This window comes from Canis aureus, chromosome 29 (genome assembly GCF_053574225.1).
Source record: "Canis aureus isolate CA01 chromosome 29, VMU_Caureus_v.1.0, whole genome shotgun sequence".
NCBI lineage: Eukaryota > Metazoa > Chordata > Mammalia > Carnivora > Canidae > Canis > Canis aureus.
Genome location: NC_135639.1, coordinates 15,253,851 through 15,278,392, shown reverse-complemented (window position 1 = coordinate 15,278,392; position 24,542 = coordinate 15,253,851). Strand labels below are relative to the sequence as shown.

General features: G+C 34.7%; 1 protein-coding gene across 3 annotated transcripts in view; it reads left to right on the top strand.

Moving 5' to 3' along the window:
• ATRNL1 (attractin like 1) overlaps window positions 1-24,542 on the top strand; it is a 786,052-nt gene that overhangs the window by 172,166 nt on the left and 589,344 nt on the right. For all 3 annotated transcript variants that reach the window (XM_077877514.1, XM_077877517.1, XM_077877516.1), the window contains exon 18: window positions 7,487-7,705. In XM_077877514.1, the coding sequence (XP_077733640.1) occupies window positions 7,487-7,705 (219 nt within the window). The remainder of the gene's footprint in view (window positions 1-7,486; window positions 7,706-24,542) is intronic.

The window sequence follows — 24,542 nt, the reverse complement described above, 5'->3', positions numbered from 1 at the left end:
ACATTAATGTTTGGTAAAAGAAGTCAGACACAAAGGATGACATACTGTGTGACTCCATTTAGATAAAGTTCAAAAACAGGCAAGACTAACCTCTCTTGTTTAGGAATGAATATTTAGGTGGCAAAACTGTAGAGTGAGGCAAAAGTTAATATAAATGACAGATAGTGGATACTGCTGAGAAAAGATTGGGATGCTGACTAGGACAGGGGCACAAGGGAGGCACTGTTCTATCTCCAGGCTGGGTGCAGGCACAGAGCATTTCTGTACAGTAATTTATTAATCTCACATCTTTCTTTATGAACTTCTCTGTGGGTATTATAGGGTAGAAGGGTAAAAGGCAGGGAAAAAGAAGCATGTAAAGTCTCTAAGCTCTTATACGCTTAAGAACTTTCTAAAAGTTATTTAGAGTTAAATCTAAGTCGTTTTTACTGCTCACAAATCTTTCATGTATTCCATATCTTCCTTCTCATTTATTCACATTTGGATAATAGTCTTCAGTAATTCTTTCAAATAAATTTGTGGTTAATAAACATTTAATTTGTATATGTCTAAAGTGTATTTTTTTATGTTCATGTGAATGATAAAGTGGCTGGATGTGGGAGTTCTAAGTAATTCTTTCCTCAGACCCTGTAGCATTTGATGCTATGAGTGAGAATTCTCATGTGACTTTGATTTTCATTCCTTTGTGGGGAATCATTTAAAAGAAATTCTTTAAGAAATAAAAGATTTTAAGATTTTTTTCTCTTTATCCTTGGCATTCCAAATTTTGTAACTTATTTCAATTTAATTTTCCAGTAATTGAGTTGGCTTTTAAAAAATGGATTCTCATTGGCTCTTTGAATCTGAAGAGTAATTTCTTTACTTGCTAAAAATGGTCTTTAATGCTTAGATTGTTTTCTTCCATATATTGTTTTTAGAAATCTTAAAGTAGTGGTTGGAATTTCAAAGTAAATCTCAATGTCTTAAATTCACTTGTATTTTCCATCTGTTTGTTACAATTCATATTTTTCTTCTTTATGGTTGCTTATTTGTGGACTTTTAATCTATTTTAAAGTGCTGAGAACCTGTATTTCCACTATAAAAACTGTAACCTGTATTTCCACTATAAAAACTGTAACCATATTTTTTTTTGAGAAGGTAAATGAAACATTAAACACTGGTACGAAGTGCATCGTCACCACTGATGAACTAAATTAGGATATGTACTGCTGGTAGGTCTGTCTGCTAGGGTTGTGTGGATCAGTTGTTAAGTTCTGCTTTTATGTTTTTTGTTTTTGACCCTTTTCTTTTGTTACTGTCTTGATTTTTGATGTCTTAAGAGTTTTGTTTTCTACTTCAACCATTTGTTCTCGAGCAGTTAGTCTAGTCTGATGGATTTTTCTTTTCTGTAAGCCTCTTGTTTCACTGTTTATGTCTGTTACCACATTTGCCTTTTTGGTGGCTGTCTATAGCTTATTTGTGCTGATAATAGCCAATAACAGTTATTTTTGTCCCATAGCCCTTTAAATTATATGTCCTTTACATCCTTGTGGGGAAGAGGGCCATTGGACTTTGCTTCAAGGAGACCTTGTGTTTTCTGGAAGTAGTATTCACCTAGCGGTGATCTACGTCTTGTGAGAAACAAACTCCTTCTCTGTTACGTCATTCTTCCCTGTTTTTAACCAACATGCTTTTAATGAGCAATAAGGAATGTCAGAACATAAAATAAGGACTAGTAATAAAGGTGGCATCCTTGCTCAAAATATGAGTGCTAAAAAGTAGCTGAGTGTTATTGTTTAATGGACATCACCTTTCGGGCAATGTTTTTTTGTCATACTTTTGCCTTTAACTTTATATCTTGTTAGCATTAATTATACGTAATGGATTTATATGATCATTTCTGCTATATGTGTCTGGTCCTTCCCTAAACAGTTAACAGTAGTAACTCTTTAAAAACATTCTTAGAATTATAAATTAAGCTTTATTAGCAATGGTATATATTTTATGTTGCTTTTTAGAAAGTTGTTTCAGCAATCATTTGAGATTGCCAAGTAAATGGAACTTGAAGGAAACTTTTCTTTGCTAATGAAACACAAATATGGATTTTATAATAATCCCAAGAGTTTTTCAGTTATAATATTGTGATATTAGTACTTAAAATCCACAAATTGAAGAAAAGAAATATATCTTAAGACAAATTTTATGTAATGTTTTCTGGGAAAGCTTTTTTAATAACTGCAATTATTAAAAATTGACACTTTTACTTAAAATATTGGTTATTCTCTTTGTGAAAATGAATTTCAAAAGGATAATTTAGAACAATAATAGAAGACTTAGTTCCTAATATATAAAAGTTCAAATATAAAAATGCAATTAAGTTGATGCAGTAAAAATGAAATAATAGGAAATGTGAGAATACAGTACACGTCTCACAAATCTGTATTTCTTTCAGTATTTTGCAGGTCTATGTACATGTTCAATTTAAACATCTTTTTCTCTTGGCAGTTAGGGAAGGTAATCGTTTTAAAATTGAATAAAATTTAATTTTTAGAGTAGCTTTAGGTTCATAGCAATTTTGAGAGGAAGATGCAGAGTTCCTATATATCCTTTGCCCCTACATATGCACAATCTACCCCTGCCCTGTCAACATCCCATGCCAGAGTGGTACATTTGCTACCCAGATGAATCTACATTGACATCATTATAGCACAAAGTCTGTAGTTTACATTAGGGTTCACTCTTGGTATGATACATTCTGTAGAGTTTGACAAATATATAATGGCACGCATCCATCATTATAGTATCATACATAGTGGTTTCTCTGCCTAAAATTCTTCTAAGCTCCACCTATTCATCCTTCTTTTTCTCCTAACTCTTGGCAATCACTAATATTTTTACTGTCTATATGGTTTTGCCTTTTCCAGAATATCATATAGTTGGAATCATATAATATGTAGCTTCTCAGATTGGTTTCTTTCACTTGGTAATATGTATTTAAGTTTCCTTCATGTCTTTTCATGGCTTGGGAGCTTATTTATTTTTAGAGCTGAATGACATTACATTGTCTGGTTGTACCACAATTTATCTACTCACGTACTAAAAGAAGTCTTGCTGCTTTTGGCAAGTTTTGGCAGTTATGAATAAAGCTGCAGTAAAAATCTATGTGCAGGTTATTGGGCAGACATAAATTTTCAGTTCATTTGGGTAAATATCAAGGAATGTTATTGATAGATTTTATGGTAAAACTATGTTTAGTTTTGTAAGAAACCTCCAAACTGTCTTTAAAAGTGGCCATATTTTACAGTCCCATGAGCAATGAATGTTTCTGTTACTTTGCATTCTTACATACCACCATTTGATATTGTCAGTTTTGGGATTTTGGCATTTTAATAGGGGTATCTCATTGTTTTAATTTGCAGTTCTCTAGTGACATGTGATGTGGAGTATCTTTTCATACTTGTCTCTGTATGTCTTCTTTGCTGAGATATCTGTTTAGGTGTTTTGCATGTTTTAAAAATTGGGTTGTTTGTTTTCTTATTGAGTTATGTGTTCTTTGTGTATTTTAGAAACAGTCCTTCATCAGGTGAGTCTTTCCTAAATATTTTTTTACAGTATATGGCTTTCATTTTCATTCTCTTGACAGTGTCTTTGCAGAGCAGAAATTTTAAATTTGAGTTTTAACGAAGTCTAGTTTATCAGTTTTTTTTCTTTCATGGATTGTGCCTTTGGTTCATAGCTAAAACATCATCACCGAACTCAAGGTCATCTAGATCTTATATGCTTTCTTCTGGGAGTTTTCTAGTTTTGCTTACAAATGTTCATCTGTTCTTGCATGTTACCATTAGGACCTTTAGCATATTAATCATAGCTGATTTAAATTCCAGGTCTGGGGGCACCCGGGTGGCTCAGCTGTTGAGCCTTTGGCTCAGGTTGTGATCCTGGGGTCTTGGGATCAAAGTCCCACATCAGCCTGCTTTTATTATTTTATTTATTTATTCATGAGAGACAGAGAGAGAGAGGCAGAGGCAGACACACAGGCAGAGGGAGAAGCAGGCTCCAAACAGGGAGCCTCACGTAGAACTCGATCCCGGGACTCCAGGATCACGCCCTGGGCTGAAGGCAGGCACCAAACCGCTGAGCCACCCAGGGATCCCAAATAAAATCTTTTTAAAAGTTAAATTCATGGATTGATAATTCTAATATTCTTGCCATATCTGGTCTGATGCTTGCTCTGTCTCTTCACATTGTGTTTTTTGCCTCTTGGCATGCCTTGTAATTTTTTTTTCTTGATAGCCAGGTTTTATTTATAGATAAGAGAGACTGCTGTCAGTAGGCCTTTACTTAACGTAGTGGTAGGGTGTGGAAGGAGCAGAAGTGGTCTGTAACTGATTAAGTCTCAGTCTTTTGGTGAACTTATACTTCATGCTGTGAACTTCACTAGAGCTTCTCAGCTTTCTCCCCCTCTCTCAGGTGGTACTGGATAGCTGAAGGGAGCTAGAATTGTATGTTTCTTCTTCCCACGTGGAAGGCCAGAGCAGGCTAGAATTGGGTATTTCCCTTTAACAGGTCAGGTAGGCTCTGAGAAAACTTCAGCTGTTTAGGCTCTGTTAAATAGTTTTTCCAGTGCTTGTTAAGAAGAACAGAATGCTCTGGCATGTTTCAGAATGGTTCATTTTTGTGTTCCTGTGCTGGAAGCACAAGAAGTTTTTTCTTTGATGTGCATTGTGAGGACTTTGTAGAGTTCTGGAGGTAAAACTCACAAAAGTGTGGGAGTGCCCCTGGTGACTGGGTCCTTCTGGGAATTTCAGCTCTCAGAGTCGTCCACACTGAACTTCCAGCTGTTGAGCAGCCACAGTTTAGGGTTTCTTCCCTAGACACTGGCTCCTCCAGAGGCTTCAAATTTGGTATATTGATTCTCTGTATCCTCCCTCTTGCCAGTCTTAACAGGCAGTGATTTGCCCTGTGACCTCACTTCTCTGACAGAACTCAGAAGAGTTGTTGACTTTTCATTTTGTGCTACTTTTTAACTTTTTGTTAGGATGGAATGGTAACTTCTGAATTCCTAAGGTGCTGCTGGATCAGAAACCAGAAGTCTCCAGTAATCATCTGATGACATAATTTCTTACAGACTGATTTTTCAAATTCTTACACATTTCAATAACCATATTGAATATTTTACAACTTAATTTTTAAAAAACCCAAAAATAAATAAAAGTGATTGCTTTACGTACTTATAGTTTATACAGTCTCTATACTATTCATAACAGAAAAAAATGGCATAGCCTACAAAAGCTTTCCTGTATTGTCTAAAAAACAGAATCTGTCAAGTTTTGAATCATTATTAAATACTAAATAATACATTTTCTTTTAATCTTTAAGCAGTGCCTGTTGCTTTCTGCTCTTGAGCAAAAGGAAAACCAACATTACTTTATATAATAGTTTCATATGTAAAATAAAATCTGAGAAATAAAATATCATTCTGAAAATGACATTTTATAATTTTTTGTTAAAACCTAAAATCAAATAGATAAAGAGAACTAGAAGATTCATAGTTTGCCATTCAGCCAGTGCAATAAACCCAGCATTCTTTCATCTAAGATTTCCCAAGCAGTTTGGAAAGCATTAACAGGAATGTTGTACTTGAGAATAGTTTAGATTTACTTTGTATGTAATGGTTCTTCAAGACATTTTATTGGTTATATTTTCTTAAAAAGATAGTCCTAAAATAAAATTTACTTTCCTGGGAGATATCCATAGACTATAAATATAAAACTATATTTATTCTGGGTGAGACCTAATAAAATAAAGATATACTTCAAATCATCACATGATAATAAATAATTGCAATGTTAAGATAACATACCTAATTTGATATTTTCCATTGTTTTCTATTGATTTTGTAGCAACCCGTAGTTTTGAAGACAATTAGGATAATCCAGTCAACAGTACTGTGGGGTAGCTACAATCATATATGTGAGAACTGTTTCAAAGCCTGAAGGCTAAACAGAGTATGGTAATATATGAAACATTCAGTTATCTAGGATCTTTTAACACTGTACTGCTGAAGAAATATATATTCCAAAAGCAAATATGTTCATGTCAATGAATTATTTATCTACAGAAATAACATTAGTCAGTTGTATTCAATGATTCAGAGTGTTCTTCCTTTTTAAATTATTTTTTCTTTTTAAATTATTATTAAGGAAATATAGGAGAGCACTCATTTTCCACTTTCTTCAATCTTATCTCTTAAATTCTTAGCATACAAAAAAATTCTTCATAACAAATCATGTTATAATTGATTAATTCTTTAATCCAATACTCTATTATCTCTGCACAGTTCACTATAGTGAGTTCTTGATGTTCACTGAGAAGCTTGTGCCATTCCTGTTGGCAGCAATCTGAGAAACATTTCTGTTTTCAGTATATTAAAACACCGAGTGGCAATTAAGTTATTGCCTCCATAACAATGAAATTCAGTCTGCCAGAATTACAGTTTTTTCTCCCTCTAGGTTTTTTCTAGCATGTGGCTAAAACATTATTCATGTCTTATACCTCTGTCACTATCGTCTATGGATAAACAATTTCCAAGACAAAGAGTGCCTTTTCTAGCAAAATATCAGTAAAAGTAATTAAAGGAAGTTTCAGCCTAATATAGGATACTCTAATTATGAATTTAAAATTTAAAACATCACATAGCAACTGTAGTAAATATAATGACAAACTGTAACATGTTCATTCTTGTAAAAGGCATCACAGTATTCATAAGCTTTGTTGAAGCTCATAGATTATAGATCAATTAAACAAAAAGGTTGAGCTATAGTGTGTGAGTCTTGGAGGGATATTCTGCAGCCCTGAGTGTCAGAGCTTTTGCTGGTTGCTTGGTTGACATAGTGATCTGGTGCCCATATTCCCATTCAGTTTGGTTCTTTGGGTGAAACTGAGTTTACTCAGCACATGATAGCCAATGCTGGTATCTTAGATCCTTGGGCAGAGTATTGTCAATGAAAGGCAGTACACATGGGGCTAAGCTGTCTCATGGGATGGGCAGGCAGCAATTACAGTGGATGTTCACAGGCAGATGCAGAGTTTTTTCATGAAGGCCCTCACTAGGCACAACAAGAGCAGCTACATGGCTCTAAATCATGGACAAGAGTCAGTGTGGTCTGTAGGTCCCTGGATCAACTTCCAAAAGGTGCTAAAAACAGGCAAAGTTCCCAGGACCCTTTAAATGCTTACTTCATTTTTCTCCATGTCATGGTTACTATATCCTTTTTCACCTTTAAGTGAAAATCTCTTTGCTCATGATGTACATTTTATTCACTTTAAGTAATTGCTAGCTCTTAGATATTATTACAAAAAATGTTTATATTAACTATAGACAACTTTTTATAGTCTTTTTTGGATAGTATTATTTTTCCATTAGCTTACAATTCTATTTGAATATAAAGTCATATAAAAAAAATAAAGTCATATAACGTATTTTGTTAATGTTCCTGTCATGCAGCTCAAAATTGCTCTGGCTTGAGAACCTGTGGACATTGTTTGGAACAGCCTGGATGTGGTTGGTGCAATGATCCTAGTAATACAGGAAGAGGACACTGCATTGAAGGATCTTCACGAGGACCAATGAAGCTTGTTGGGATGCACAATAATGAGATGGTTCTTGATACCAGTCTTTGTCCTAAAGAAAAGAACTATGAGTGGTCCTTTATCCAGTGCCCAGGTAATAAAGATATAATGAAAATAATTTCACAGATGAAAAAAATTCTTCCCTATATCCATCTCTATTGTGTAGGTGTCATTCTATTTGGAATCATTAAATAGGCTAACCAAATGCATGGCATACAGTTATTATATTTGGCTTCATTTGAATTGCTAAGAATAATCTCATCCTATAGTCTTTTATAGTTTATATGATTATAATACCTTAGAATTCAAAGGCAATTCAGAAAATCCAGTTAGACTTCATGCTAACTGTGGGAATGTTTTAAATAATATTTATGATGGAATCAGCTGGCTTCATTTTGAATGCCATTCAGTTTTGAAGGTTAATAGTTTTCAGGTTTTTTTTTTTTTTTAATAGGAAATCTGTTCTTATATTGAATAAAACCAACCTTCTGAAAAAATTAATTTATTCAGTATATTTTTATTGAGTGCCTACTATGTGCCAAGGAGTGTTTTAAGTGTTAGAGACACAACAGTTAACAAATTACACTAAAATCACTGCATTCATGAAGCCTAAATTCTAATTGAAATTAACAAAATTAATTATACACACATATATAGGTGAAGTTAAGTGCTATTGGATAAAGTGCTGTTAAATAAATAAGAGGGCACGGCTTGCAATTTGAAATGGGTGGTGAGAGAAGAGTTCATTGAGAAGTAGCAGTAAACACCTCATGTAGATGAGAGAGTGAATCATAGGGATACCCGGGGAGAGTATTCTAGAACAGGTAATAGCCTGACACAAGGACTTGGGTCAAATAATCCCAAGCCTGACACAAGGACTTGGGTGAAATAGTTTATTAGGGAGGTGAACCTAGAAAGCACAACTGAGGGAACAGAGAGGTTTCAAAGAATGGAGAAAAACCCATAATATGTCTGTTGTTAAGCTGGCTAGTGTACTTAGAAATTTGGACTCACACCCACTGGGGACCTACAAAGAACTTTCTAGAATGCTTCTCAAAGTTAACCCACCAAGGGACTAGGAGGGTGGGGTACTTATCTAAGGATTCTCATCCTCCATTGGTTGAGTGATGCCTTTGCGGGCGGGGTATTGTATTTCTGAACTGTGCCAGAATGTCTGATCAATAGCTTGTCCTGGCACTAGTGAAAATTTTGAGGCTGAAAAGTAGAGAGATACTGCAGAACTTACTTTCAGTGAGTCACTGACATTGCATTGTCCTGAAACCAAATGGACAGTGGGAATGGGGACAGAGTGCAATGATACCTGCTACATAAACTTTGAAATATGTGAAAAGCAAAAATGAAAAAGCTTTTGGTTCATGCAACATGATTGAATCTTAAATGTTTTTTGCTTAGTGAAAGAAACCAGACCCAAAGGCTACATGTTATATTATTTCATGTATCAAATGATCTGGAACTATGGGGATGGAAAATATCAGTATTTGCCAGGAGTAGCAAAGGTAGGGATTGATTTCAAGGGTACCTCAAGATGGAATTTTTTGTTATGGAATTGTTCTTTATCATACTGTGTTAGGTTATACATGACTCCATGCATAGGTCAAAAACCTGTATTGTGTACCACAAAGAACCAATTTTCCTGAATGCAGATTACAAAGGAAAGTCGACTAGAATATCAGAGGATCCCAGGATGTAAACTGTGACAAGTAAATTTAATTGTATTACAAATAACATAACATAAAAAAAAAAAAGAAAAAAAAAGCAGATCTAAGTAACTTCGGAAGACAGTTTGGATACTGTAAAGCTAAAGAAAAAAACTATGTAAAATTGTATTCTGGTTAGTAAATTTGTCACATGGTATAAATTAACATTTCTAACAATACTTTATATGTTTACTAGGTTTGGGCAAATAAATTGTGTTTAATCTAAGTTAGGTTTTCCGTTGTCAGAGAAAGAGGTTAAAAATATGTATAAAGAGTGAAGACTACAAAGAGCGAAGACTACAAACAGTGAATCCTGTAGTGTTGGGTTAGGGTCTGAGATAATAGTATAAATTCCTGCTTATTTTAATGTATATACAAAGAAGTAAATATGGATATGTGTGTATACATAGGTTAGTATATATACATGTATTTCCTAATTCTATTTGTCAAGAGGGTCTAGAAGCCATGACATCCCAGTAGCCTACATCTTGGTTTCTAAATACTGTTTTCTATTGAGAAGAACCAGGGCTCCATAGAGAAATGGGTAATTCTAGCGCTGGGACAGGGAAAGTACATGATGAGCCCAGAGGACTGTTTGGTGTCAGAAAGTAAGAAACAGCTTAAAAAAAAGGGCGGGGGGTGGGGGGGGATTCCTGGGTAGCTCAGCGGTTTGGCTCCTGCCTTTGGTCCAGGGCGTGATCCTGGAGTCCCGGGATCGAGTCCCACGTCGGACTCCCTGCATGGAGCCTGCTTCTCCCTCTTCTTCTCCCTTTGCCTATGTCTCTGCCCGTCTCTCTCTCTCTCTCTCTCTATGTCTATCATGAATAAATAAATAAAGTCTTAAAAAAAAAAAGAAAGGACGGGGTCATGATCATGCCAAAGGGACACAGCGCCAACTTAAAAGAATTCTCAAAAAAAAAAAACAAAAACAACAACAACAACAAAAAAAGAATTCTCAATGGATGAAATATAAATAATATAATGATTGCATTGCATTTTTATTCAAAAAGCAAAATAATCTAATTCTATACTGATTTAAGTGATTTAATAAATAATAAATTGGTGAAGATGAACAAAAATTCTTTACAGAAATATTCTAAATAATAAATGTAGAAGGAATGAGAGAAATTAAAAAATCACTGTTAGAATCCCACAGTAATAATTGCTATAAGAATAATCCACTTAGGGCAGCCCTGGTGGCTCAGCAGTTTAGTGTGGCCTTTGGCCCGGGGTGTGATCTGGGAGACCGGATTGAGTCCCATGTCCCATGTCGGGCTCCCTGCATGGGGCCTGCTTTTCCCTCTGCCTGTGCCTCTGCCTCTCTCTCTCTCTCTCTCTCTCTCTCTCTGTGTCTTTCAGGATTAAATAAATAAAAAAAAAAAATCTTAAAAAAAAAGAATAATCCACTTAATATTGAAATTGGGGAGTGAAACCTTAAGGAGAAACAGGATATTTGTGTTGCTTTAAAGCTTCTGGTAATCATTCCCCCCGCCCCCCCCCCCCCACCAAAATATCTATTCATGTTTTATGCCCATTCCTTAACTGGATTATTTGTTTTTTTTTGGGTGTTGTTTGTTAAGTTCTTTATAGATTTTGGATGCTAACCCTTTATTGGATATGTCATGGGCAAATATCTTCTCCCATTCTGAAATTTGCCTTTTAGTTTTGTTGATTGTTTCTTTGGCTGTGTAGAAGCTTTTATCTTGAAGTCCCAGTAGTTCATTTTCTTTTGTTTCCCTTGCCTGTGGAGATGCGTCTAGTAAGAAGTTGCTGTGGTTAATGTCAGAGAGATTACTGTCTGTGTTCTCCTCTAGGATTTTGATGATTTCTTGTCTCACATTTAGGTCTTTCATATGTTTTGAATTTATTTTTGTGTGTGGCATGAGAAAATGGTCTAGTTTCATTCTTCTGCATGTTGGTGTCTTGTTCAGTTTTTCCAACATCATTTGTTGAAAAAACTTGTCTCTTTTCTGTTGGATATTCTTTCCTGCTTTGTTGATTAGTTGACCATATAGTTGTGGGTTCATTTCTGCGTTTTCTGTTCTGTTCCATTGATCTTAAGTGCATGTTTTTGTGCCAGTACTATACTGACTTGATCACTATAACTCTGTAATATAACTTGAAGTCTGGAACTGTAATGCCCCCAGCTTTGCTTTCCCTTTTCAAGAGTATTTGGCTATTTGTGATGCCATACAAATTTTAGGGTTGTTTGTTGTCGCCTTGTGAAAAATGCTTTTGGTATTTTGGTAGAGATTGCATTAAATGTGTAGATTGCTTTGGGAAGTATAGACATTTTAACAATATTTTTCTTCCAATCCATGAGCTGAGAATATATTTCCATTTCTGTGTATCCTCTTCAATTTTATTCGTGTTTTGAAGTTTTCAGAAAACACATCTTTTACCTCTTTGGTTAAATTTATTCCTAGATATTTTATGATTTTTGGTAGAATTGTAAATGGTTTCTTGATTTCTCTTTTTGCTGTTTCATTATTGGTGCGTAGAAATCCAACAAATTACTATACATTGATTTTGTATCCTGTGATTTTAGTGAGTTTCTGTATCAGTTTTAGCAGTTTTTGTGGTGGCGTTTTTTGAGTTTTCTACATAGAGTAGCATGTTGTCTTTGAATAGTGCAAATTTGATTTCTTCCTTGCTGATCTGGATGTATTTTACTTCTTTGTTGTTTAATTACTGAGGCTAAGACTTCTAGTATTATGCTAAATAACAATGATGAGAGTGAAAGTCCCTGTCTTGTTCCTGCCTGTAGAGGAAAAGCTCTCAGTTGTTCCCCATTGAGGATTATAATAGCTGTGATTTTTTTGTTTATAGCCTTTACGGTGTTGACATAGTTCCCTCTATCCCACTCTATTGAAGGTTTTTATCAAAAGTGGATGCTGTACTTTGTTAATTGCTTATTCTGCATGTATTGAGATTATATGGTTCTTATCCCTTTTTTTGTGAATGTGTTGTATCATGTTGATTGATTTGCTAATATTGAACCACCCTTGCAGCCCAGGAATAAATCCTACCTGATTATGGTAAATGATTCTTTTAATGTACTGTTGGATTCAATTCGCCAGTATATTGTTGAGAATTTTTGCGTCTTTGTTCATCAGGGATATTGGCCTGTATTTCTCCTTTTCAGTGGGGTCTTCATCTGGTATTGTAATCAAGGTAATGCTGGCCTAGTAGAATGAGTTTGGAAGTTTGGAACAATTTGAGAAGAATAGATATTAACTCTTCTTTAAGTATTCTGGTAGAATTCCTGTGGGAATCCATCTGGCTCTGAACTTTTGTTTGTTGGGAGATTTTTGATTACTGATTCAATTTCTTTGCTGGTTATCAGTCGTTCAAATTTTCTATTTCTTTCTGTATCAGTTTTGGGAGTTTATATGTTTCTAGAAATTTATCCATTTCTTCCAGATTGTCCAGTTTGTTGGCATATAATTTTTTATAATATTCTCTATTTTTTTAAGATTTTATTTATTTATTCATGAGAATACACAGGAGAGAGAGAGAGAGAGAGAGAGAGGCAGAGACATAGGCGGAGGGAGAAGAAGGCTCCATGCAGGAGCCTGACATGGGACTCGATCCCGGGTCTCCAGGATCACGCTCTGGGTTGAAGGCAGTGCTAAACCGCTAAGCCACCCAGGCTGCCCTAATATTCTCTATTTATAATTGTTTGTGTTTCTGTAGTATTGGTTGTGATTTCTTCTCTCTCATTTGTGACTTTGTTTCCTTTCTCTTTTAGGGATGTATTTCCTTTCTATTTTAGGGATGTATTCTTGATTTTGACTGCTTTTGCTGTATCCTAAAGGTTTTGGACAGTTGTGTTTTCATTTTTATTTGTTTCTATGCATTTTTAAAATTTCTTCTTTAATTTCCTGGTTAATCCAGTCAATGTTTAGTAGAATTTCTTTAACTTCCATGTATTTGTGGCCTTTCCATATTTTTTCTTATGGTTGACTTCAAGTTTCATAATGTAGTGGTCAGTAAACATACATGGTTTGATCTCAGTCTTGTATTTGTTAAGGCCTGATTTATGACCTACTATGTGATACATTCTAGAGAATGTCCATGTGCACTCAAAAAGAATGTATATTCTGTTGCTTTAGGATGAAATGCTCTGAAAATATCTGTTAAGTACATCTGGTCCAGTGCATCCTTCAAAGCCTTTGTTTCCTTGTTGGTTTTCTGCTTAAGTGATCTGTCCATTTCTGTAAGTGGGGTATTAAAATCCACTACTATTATTGTATGGTTACCAATGAGTTTATGTTTGTTATTAATTGATTTATATATTTGGGTGCTCCCAATTTGAGGGCATAAATATTTATAATTGTTAGATCAAGTTGTTGTATAGTTCACTTTATTATGATACGGTGACCTTTTTCTTTCTTTTTTTTTATGGTGACCTTTTTCATTTGTTACAGGCTTTGTTTTAAAATCTAATTTGATATCAGTATGGCTACTTTTACTTTATTTTGCATGATACCATTAGCATGATAATAGGTGGTTCTCCATCTCCTCACTTTCAATCTGCAAGTATATTTATATCTAAAATGAATCTATTATGGGCAGCATGTAGGTGGGTCTTGTTTTTTATCTATTCTGATACACTGTCTTTTGATTGGAGCATTTAGTCTATTTGCATTCAGAGTGATTATGGATAGATACAAAACTTTGTGCCCTTGTATTACTTGTTAAGTTGTTGTTTCTGGAGATTTTCTGTTCTTTTCTAGTCTTTGTTGATGTTGGTCTTTCCCACTCAAAGACTCTCCTTTAATATTTCTTATAGAGCTGGTTTAGTGGCCATGAATTCTGTTAATTTTTGTTTGCTGGGAAACTCTTTATCTGTCCCTCTATTCTGAATGACAGTCTTGCTGGATAAAGTATTCTTGGTTGAATATTTTTCCCATTCAACATCTTTTATATACCATGCTGTTACTGTCTGGCCTCCCAAGTGTCTGTGAAGAGATCTGCTGCTAACCTAATTTGTCTTCCTTTTAAGTTAGAGATTTCTTTTCCCTTGCTGCTTTTAGGATTTTTTCCTCATCTGTATTTTGCAAATTTTACTAAGATATGTCTTGGTATTGGCCTGCTTTTGTTGAGTTTGATAGGCATTTTCTTTGCCTCCTGGATTTAGATGTCTGTTTCCTTCTCCAGATTAGGGAAGTTTTCATCTATAACTTTCTCAGCTCAAATAAACCTGCCCCCTTTTCCCTGTCTTCTTCTTCTTCTGGGACTCCAATGATACAAATATAATCTCTTCTCCTGTGTCCCAGGCATTCCTCAGCCTTCATCCTGTCTGTGTCAGCTATCTGCCCACCTGGCAGCACTGTGCACCTGTGTTTTATCTTAGGTATGCTGGCTGAGTTTCAAAACCTCAAACTTTAGGGACCCAGTGTGGCATAGATCTATGCAGTCCTCTGGGGGAAGGTCTTAATCATGTTGGAGCTGGTGCAGATTTGCCCCAGAAAGGTGGTTGCAGGAATGCACAACAGCTTGGAGGTTATGGTAAAGCTCACTAAAATTCGTCATTCAGGTTAGCTGCCTTTGTCCTCATGCAACAGAATGGGGCAGCACAATGGAGCCTACTGGCCTTTTGTCACCTGAGTGGCAGAGCAACCTCTCCCAGAAGCACTCCAGTAATGGGGCAACAGCTCTCCCAGTGCATCCCAAGCGATCTTCTGGTCATGTTGTCTTCTCTTGGGCCTCTGCCCACCTTCTCCACAAGAGCAGAGCTGTGCCCACTGGGCTCCATTCCATCCATCACATGGACTTCTAAAACTTCAGTCTTTGAGCTTTGCTGGTTGTAAAAATTCACAATAATTAGCTCCTCTTGTTCTCTCAATCATTGGTTTTGGGGAAGCATTTTTCTCGTGCGATCCCTTTTGTGCTGTTCCTGTTATTTCCTCTCTCCATGATCAAGGCCTCCTCTCCTCTATAGCACCTGTGATTTTTTTCTTTCCTCAAATCATGTCTCTGTACTTCCTACCTTCCACAGTGTAGTCTCTTTTTTCCCTCTAGTTGTTGCAGTTTGTTTTCTCAGTCCTCAAATTGATGTCTTAGATCTTCAGAATGATTTGGTATTTATCTCGGTGTGTTTGAGGGATGAAGCAAGCATAAGGTCCTTCTACTGCTCCACCGTCTTAACTACCCCCTAGCAGTCACTTCCTAAACAGAACTCAGCAGATTAACCATACAGGAAAGTATGATAAACTGTACTATATTAAGATTTAAGAAAATTTTTTCATGAAAATTCATAAAAAAGTGAGCAAAGAAAGTTATAGAATTGAAGATACTGACAATACTAACAATCTAATAAAACCTTTTATCCGGAATTGATATTATATACCAGTAATAAAAATATAGCACAAGCAAAAACAGGGCAAGATAGTTTAACATCATAAAACAGAGTATTTAAAAGGCCAATAAACATCTGAAAAGGTGTTTAATCTTTTTGTGTGTGTGTGTTTAATCTTTTTGGTATTGAGGGAAATGCAAATGAAAACCACAAAATGATACCACTAATCACCCACCAGCATGTCTAAAATGAAAAAAAAAATCATTTTAAGTGTTAGCAAGAATATAGAGCAAATGGAAGCCTCATATATTGCTTTTTGAGAGCCTAAATAGTATAAACACTTTGGAAATCATTTTGGAAATATCTGTTAAAGGTGAACAAATGCATACCCAATGAATCAAGAATTGTATGTCTAAGCCAGTGGCTGATAAAGTCTGCTGCCAAATTTAGCCTGTGGCTTGTTTCTACATGGCCTGTGAACAAGAGTGATTTCACATTTTTAAAATTGAAAGAGGAAGAGTAGGGAAGGTAGGAGTGTAGGAAAGAAAGAAACAAAAGAAGGGGAAGAATCTTTGACATTTTATATGTGCCCATACTGTCTAAAACACTTAATATTTGGTCCTATACAGAAAATGTGTCTGCTGATCCTGGGTTAGGCCAAATAACCCATTAGAAAGCATACTTATGTTCACTTGCAGGGCATGCACAGGAATGTTCATAGCAGCACTATTTTAATAGCTCCAACCTAAAACTCATCCAAGTGTTCATCTACAGTTGTATGATTAAAGAAGTTAATATTATGCACAACAGAACTTACAGCATGAGAATGATTAACCAACAGTTGAATGGGACAATTTGGTGGTTCTATACATAGTGTGGAGAGAAGGAAGCCAGACGCAAACAAAATACTCTTCTGTCTCAGTTTACCTAATGTTTAAAAATAGGCAAAACTTTTTTTTTTTCAGAGATATCATTTATTTATTCATAAGAGACACAGATAGAAAGGCAGAGGCATAGGCAGAGTGAGAAGCAGGTTCCCGGTGGGGAACCCAGGACCCTGGGATCACAACCTGAGCCAAAGGCAGAGCTCAACCACTGAGCCACCCAGGTGCCCCCAGGTGAAACTGTTTTATGGTATTATAGATCAGGGAAGTGGTTATTTTGGGGAGCGGGATAGCAGCTAGTGATGAAAGGGGATACAAAGGAATTATTTTATTTTAAAAGTTTTCTTGGGTTATAGTTTCAAATATTAGTTCATTTCTGATGTTCTTTGTTTCTCTCTGAATCATGTTTTCACTTTCTTGGTTGTTTTTTGCCTTGTTTTTAATGCCTCATTAAATTGTGAAGGTTGTCTATTTTCTCATAGGCATCTTATAATTCAGTGTTCATTTCTGAGTTTGTTTTCATTACCTTTCTTAGTCCAGTCAACTCTTTTTTTTTTCATTTCTTACTCTTTTATGTCCCATTTCTATTCTTAATTGAATTGCTGAATTAAGTTAGTTTTTTAAACTCTTCAAATGGTGGTTTGACTATATTTATTTTGTTTGGAGAGCTTGTCACAGTTTCCTGCTTCTTGGTTATATATTTTAGGGGAATTTTTGTCAGTTAAGCTATGTATGTTAGATCTGAATTCCTGGTTTGTTTTCTGATTTTTTAATAGTGTGGAGCTTCATTAATTTTTTTCTCCATTTTTCTGGCATTGGTGTAGTTTGTATGATGTTTTATGGAGTTCTCTTTTGTTAGAACAGCAAAGTTTGGGTGACTAATGTAAGGATTGTATGTCCACTGAATTTGTGGCTTTCTTTTTTGTCTTGTGAGAATTTAACTTTCTACTTCTTTATCCGCCTGGTCCCAAAAGGACCTCTTTTACTTCCCACCTTTTTTCCTCCTAGAAGTTATAATCAAGACCAGTCTTCAAATTATCCCTGCTTTTAAGTCATTTTCTTTTTTTTTTTTTTGAAGGTTTTTTTAAAATGTAATTTCTACACCTAGTATGGGTCTCAATCCTACAACCCCAAGATCAAGAATGGCACATACTACCGACTAAGCCAGCCAACCACCCCTAAGACCTTTTCATATATAACATGCTCTGATTTACAGTGATGTTGTCCTGGTATTTCCATACTTAGGATAGATTTACTCTTTTAAGGGGAGATTTTATATCAACTTAAACTTGTTGCTAGTTACTTTCTTCTCTCTTCTGTTTTATCTTGGTGAGCATTTGCTAACCACAAAATCTTGCAGTGGGATCAGAACATATGAGACTGCTTCCATGGATTTTTCTTCTTGTTGTTTTGATGAAGTTGTAGTTCTTGGATATTTTTTCCTCTTCTTGTACTTTCTTTTGGAGTATGTATTGGGAGACATAGTCCTAGGCAAACTTCATTATTTTTAGTTACCAAAAAGTTCTATGGTGTTTCCTCATAATAATAAATGGGATTTTAAAGACATAATTTTCTAATTTGCTATTTTATTTATTATTATTATTTTTAAAAGATTTATTTATGAGAGAGAGAGTGCACACCAAGTGGGAGGAGGGGTAGAGAGAGAGAGAGAGAGAGAGAGGATCTTAAGCAGACTCTGCTGAGCACAGTGCCTGAAGTGGGGCTCAATCCCACAGCCCTCAGAGGGTAACCAAGAGTTGGATGATTAACCAACTGCACCACTCGGGTGCCCCTAATTTGCTATTTTATAGCAACTACAATTTATTTTATTATATTGCCCTCTACTATATGACCATGATGACTTCTTTTGTTCATTCTGGTAGTTTTCTTCTAGATTCCTTAGGATTTTCTTAACATTGCTTTTCAATAAGCACAGTATTATTTTTTTCCTTTCCAAATCCTACATGTTCTTTTTGTTCTTATTGCACTGTCTAGACCCACAGTGCAACATGGGATTGAATTAGTTAGAGTGGATATTAGTCTTCATTGGAAGTCTTTGGTGTTCAGCCTTTAAGTATAATGTTAACTGTTGATTTTTCATGAATGTCTTTACCGGATTGAGGAACTTCCCTTCTGTTCCTAGTTAGTTGAGGTGTTTTTTTTTTTTTTTTTTTTAGTCATGATTAGATATGTAATTCCTCCAAATACATGCACCTGTGGAGATGATCATATAATTATTGTTTGTTTTAGTTGTTAATGTCATTAATCATAGTGATTGATTTTCAAATGTCAAACCAATCTTGCATTTTTGAAATAAACTCCACTTAATACTGTCTCATCCTTTTACTGTATTGTTGGATTTGATTTGCTTAAATTTTGTTAGGTATCTTTGCATTTGTATTGATGAGAGAATATTTGCCTGTAGTTTTCTTAGTGTTTGGTTTGGTATCAGTCTCAAGAGTTGAGAAATACTTTTTCCTCTTCTTTTTTCTGAAAGAGTTTATATAAAGCTGGAATTAGTTCTTAAATATTTGGTGGAATTTACCTGTGAACACATCTCGGCTTGGAGTGTTTCTGGGAGAGGAGTTTTGACTACAATTTTTTTTTTTAAGTAGGCATGAGGCTATTCAGGTTTACTAACTCTTCTTGAGTGAGCTGTGTCTTTCAAGAGATTTATTTATTTAATTTAAGATGTTATTGACAGAAAGGTGTTCATAATAATTGCTGTTATCCTTTAAAGGACCTGTAGTGATAGCCTCTCTTTAATTCTAAATATTGATAATTTGTGTTTTCTCTCTTGATCAGTCTGTCTTGAGGTTTGTCAGTTTTCATTGATCTTATTATTTTTTAAAAAGATTTTATTTATTTATTCACGAGAGACACACACAGAGAGGCAGGGAACAGGTAGAGGGAGAAGCAGACTCCATGCAGGGAGCCCAACGTGGGACTCAGTCCCAGGTTTCCAGGATCACACCCTGGGCTGAAGGCGACAGTAAACTGCTGAGCCACCCAGGCTGCCCTCATTGATCTTATAAACAGCTTTTTGTTATATTGATTTTCTCCTATTGTCATTTAATATTTCATTAGTTTCTGCTCTTGATTTTTCCTTTTTGCTTGCTCATAGTTTGTTTTTCTTTTTATATAAAAAGTTGAAACTTAAATAATTGAGCTGATAATTTTTTCTAATTTAAGCCTTTGATGTTAAAAATTTTCCTCTAAAAACTGCTTTTGAGTAGTGTTTTTGTGATAGGTTATTTCCATATTTTTACTTTATGCTACCTATGTTGTATTTAAGTATGTTTGTTATAGACAACACATTGTTAGGCTCTTTCTTTTTAAACAATTTGATAGTGTTTGCCATTAAATTGATGTGTTTGGGCCTTTTAAATTAAATGTCTTTATCAATAGGGTTGACTTAAATATCCATCTGGTTACTTGTTTTCTCTTTTTCCATCTGTTTTTTTTTGTTTCTGTTTACCTCTTTTTCTGCCTTCCTTTGAATTAATTAAACATATTTTATGCTTCATTTTATTTATTGGTCTGTTGACTATATTACCCTCCTTTTATGGTTGCTCTAGGTTTTCTATTCATTTTTTTAACTACATTTAAGTGATATTATACTTCTCTGTCGTGTAAGAGCCCTATTATTTTTAAATAGGTCATAAGTCATGTAGTATACTTCTATTACTTTTACTTTAAATGGCAAGTTATCTTTTAAATATGATTTTAAAATAAAAAAGACATTTTGTCATCTAGTAGAAATGGAGTGACAGTAAGGTGACCAATTATCCTGGAATGTGTCCAGGACTGAGGTCTTTCGTGAAATGTAGGAATTTCAGTACAAACACCAGGACAGTCCTGGGCAAAGTGAGATGACTGGTTACTCTAAAATGATTCAATTTAACTGTCCCTACTTGAAACAGTTAAGAAATAGAACAAAGTGGATGAAGAACACTTCTTAAGACATTGGACGGGCAGCAAAGGTCAATGATCCCTTAGAAATAGGAAACAAATCAGGTGAGCCCTACCACTATCCCCAGATACTGCTAGAAAAAAGTTTTCATGAGGCAGTGCAGTCAGGGGACACAGGTAGAGCTTGGTTACCCTGAGTTGGAGAGATGGAACTGGGAATCTGGGGAGGAGAGGCCAAGATGACTAGATTCTTTGGGGAGTAGAACCAAAGAAGAGAGACTTGAAAAGAGACAGAGAACTGTCAAAACCTATAGAGGGCTATCCCTGAATATTCAGCTAAAAAATAAGTGCAAAATTGTAGGAAACTACTTGTGTTTACAGAAGGACTTACTTGTGGAATAAAAGACATAGTCACCAAATAGCACACAGGACTGGGAATTGCCTCGGCATTATTCATTGGGCATTAGGTAGCATAATTTGGAAGAATTTTGCTTTACTTAATGTGGCAAAATTAGCTGTAGACTCAATGCTGCAGTGGTCCTGTATAACATGGCCAGAAGGATCAAACTGTTTTCTATTAACTTAGCCAAATTCCAGAACAAAGCTAAAAAATATTTATAAGAATACAAAAGGTTTTCAGTACCCAAGATGTAATATTTGAAATTTATAATGTTTGGCTTCCAATTAAAAAATTAGCATGTATACAAGGAATAGGAAACCTTGACTCATAATGAAAAAGGAAAACTGATCAATAGAAACCAACCTAGAAGTTAAATAGATGTGAAGAGTAGACAGAGATATTGAAACAATGATAAAAAACTATATCATATATTAAAAACTAAACTTTTTGAGCATGTTAAGTAGAGCCACAGAAAACAAAAAAAGTAGAATTGATGAAGATGAAAAATATTCTGATATGAAAAATTAATGGGATTAATATCAAATTAGACATTGTAAAAGTAAAGATTGATATACTCCAAGACAAACAATAGGAAGTACTTAATAAAGCACAGAACGAAGAATAACTGAAGGAAAATGAATAGCACATCAATGAGCTGTGAAATGGGCTTAGAAAAATCAGAAAAAATAATGGCAACATTTTTCTAAATTTGATAAAAACTATAATCCAATGAGTCAGGAATGTCAATAAATGTTAAGTACAAGAAACATAAGAAATCTCTACCAATGCCCATTATAATAAAATTGCTTAAAGCCAATGATACAAAGATAAATCAGACCAGAGAAATAAGACTCAGTATGTATGGAGGAACAAAGATAAGTCTGATATCAGATTTCTCATCAGAAAAAAGAAAATTCAGAAAACAGTGGAGCAACAGAAATGGAGCATCTTTAAAAGAGCAAAAGAAAAAAGTTAACTTAGAATTCTTAATGGCATATCTTTAAAAAAAAGAGTAAAAGAAACACTCTTTCAAAGTTACAAAGGATTTGTAACCAGTGGACCTACTGTATAAGAAATGTTAAGTCCTTCAATCAGAAGGATAATTTCCAGATATAAATCTGATCTATACAAAGGAATGAACAAAGGACATGGTAGCACTGTGGGTAAAGACTTTTTTTTCCCCTAAAATTTCTATATCTAAAAAAGGCAGTCAACGTTTTAAGGCAAAAAGTCATTAGATCTACTTTGTAGATGTATATTCTAAATCCTCAAATTACTACTAAAATAACATAGAGAGTCATAGCTAAGAAAGTAAATAAAATAATCCAAAAGAAGGCAAAACAAGGGAAAAAGAGCTATATAGGACAAATGGTTAACTAATAGCAAAAGGATAGATTTAACTTCAATTATTTGGATAATTATGCTAAATGTAAATGATCTAATCACTCCAATAAAAAGGCTGAGGTTTTCATATTAGCCAAAAAAGCAAGACTCAAATATACACTCCCTATAAGAAACCCATTTAAAATACAAAGACACACATATTTTAAAAGTAGAAGCATGGAAATAGGTATGCTATGCTAACACAAGAGAAAAGCTGAATTGGTGACATTAATATCAGACAGATTTTAGAGCAAAAAATATTACCTAAAATAAAGAGAACCAGTACATAAAGATAAGTCGGTGAATTCATTAGGAGGATATAACATTCCTAAAACATTTCTACCAAAGAACAGATTTTCAAAATAGGTAAAGGTTCAGCAGTATATGACAAGGCTTCTCTTTTAATTTCCAGAGGTACTGTAGGTTACCACTTTCTATTGAGAGAAGTAGCTGCCACCACATCACTTTGTTTTTTTCTCACTGCTTTATTTTGGAGAGTATATTAGTTTGCTGTTGCAGCATCACAAGTTACCACAAACTTAGAGGCTTCCACAATACCAAATTATAGCTCACAGTTCTATGTGTCACATGTTGGATGTGGCCTGGTTGGCTCCTTGCTTGAGGTCTTAAATCCACGTGTCAGTCAGTCTGAGTTTCTGTTTGAAAGCTCTGGAGACGAATGTGCTTCCAAACTCATTCAAATTTTCTCAGAATTTAGCTCCTTGCAGTTGTATAACTAAGTGCCTGTTTTCTCACTGGTGGCTAGTAAATCCCTTCAGGTTGTAAAGTATGCCACATTCTTTCCCACATTTCCTCCCTCCATCTCTAAAACTAGCAACGTAGGCTCAAAAGCTCAAACGGAATCTCTCCATTTGAATCTCTTACTTCAAGTAGAGACCAGCTCCTTTTAAGTGATCTTCTGTCTGGCTTCATCTAGGATGATTTTCCTTTCTTAAAGTCAACTGTGCTATGTAATAAAACCTATTCAGAATAAGTTGATGAGTGTTCCATCATATGTTCAGGTCCCTACCACACTCAAGAGGAGTGGAGTACCTACTACAATCAAACCTAGTGTTTGATTAAATAACTGAATATTATAACCTAGTTTCATTGACACCAAAGATTAACCACCATATCATACAACTTACCTATTTAAAGTATATAACTCAGTGATTTTTTAGTGTATTTAGAGTTGTGTAACCAGCACCACAATCAATTTAAAATAAATTTTATCATCCCCAGAAGAAACCTTATACTTCTTAGCAGTCACTGACTGTTAAACCCCCACCTACCCTTGTCCACTGTAGGCAAAAACTAATCTTTATATTTCTTACGGATTTGCGTATTCTGGACATTTTAAATAAATTGAATCATACAGTTGTAGTTTGTAGTGACTGGTTTCTTTCACATTCCATAATGTTTTCAAGGTTTATCCATGTTGCAGAATGTAGCAATACTTTATTTCTTTATATTGTAAAATTATATTCAATTTTGTGGATATACCACATTTTGTTTATCAAATTATCACTTGATGGACAATTTGGGTATTTATAATTTAGGGCCTTTTGAATAATGCTTCTATAAACTTTCATGCAAGAATTTATTTATGGACCTATTTTCATTACTTTTGGAATGGAGAATCTTACTAGATAAAATTACTTTGGATTGAATAGCAACTACATCTATCCTTTTGAGGAACTGCCAAACCGTTTAGAAGCTGCTATATTATTTTACATTCCCACTAACAGTGCACAAGTGATTCTAATTACTCTACATCTTTGTCAACACTGATTATTGCATGTTATTTTGATTATAGTTATCCTGGTGGGTGTGAAGTGGTATCTCATTGCAGTTTTCATATGCAATTTCTTAGTAGGTATGATGTTGAGTATCTTTTCATGTGCTTATTGACCATTTCCATTCTTTTTCAGAGAAATCCCCATAATTTCTTTGTCCATTGTTTAATTGGAGTATTCTTTTTATTATTGAACTCTAAGTGTGCTTTATATACTGTAAATATAAGACCTTTATCAGAGATTGATTTCCAAATATATTTTCCACTCTCTGGATTGTCCATTTATTTTCTTGATAGTGACCTTTGTTTAAGGGCACTATCAGAACTTTAAATTTTGGTGGTGACCTATCTATTTTTTCTTGTTTTTTGCATTTGGTGTGTTTTGCATCTGGGAAACCATGAATAATGTAGGATCCCAAAGATTTAATTGTTTTATAGCTAATATATTTAGGCTTTTGATCTGTTTTGAGTTAATTTTTGTGTGTGGTATGAGATAGGGATCCAACTTAGTTCTTTAACATGTGTCTATCCAGGT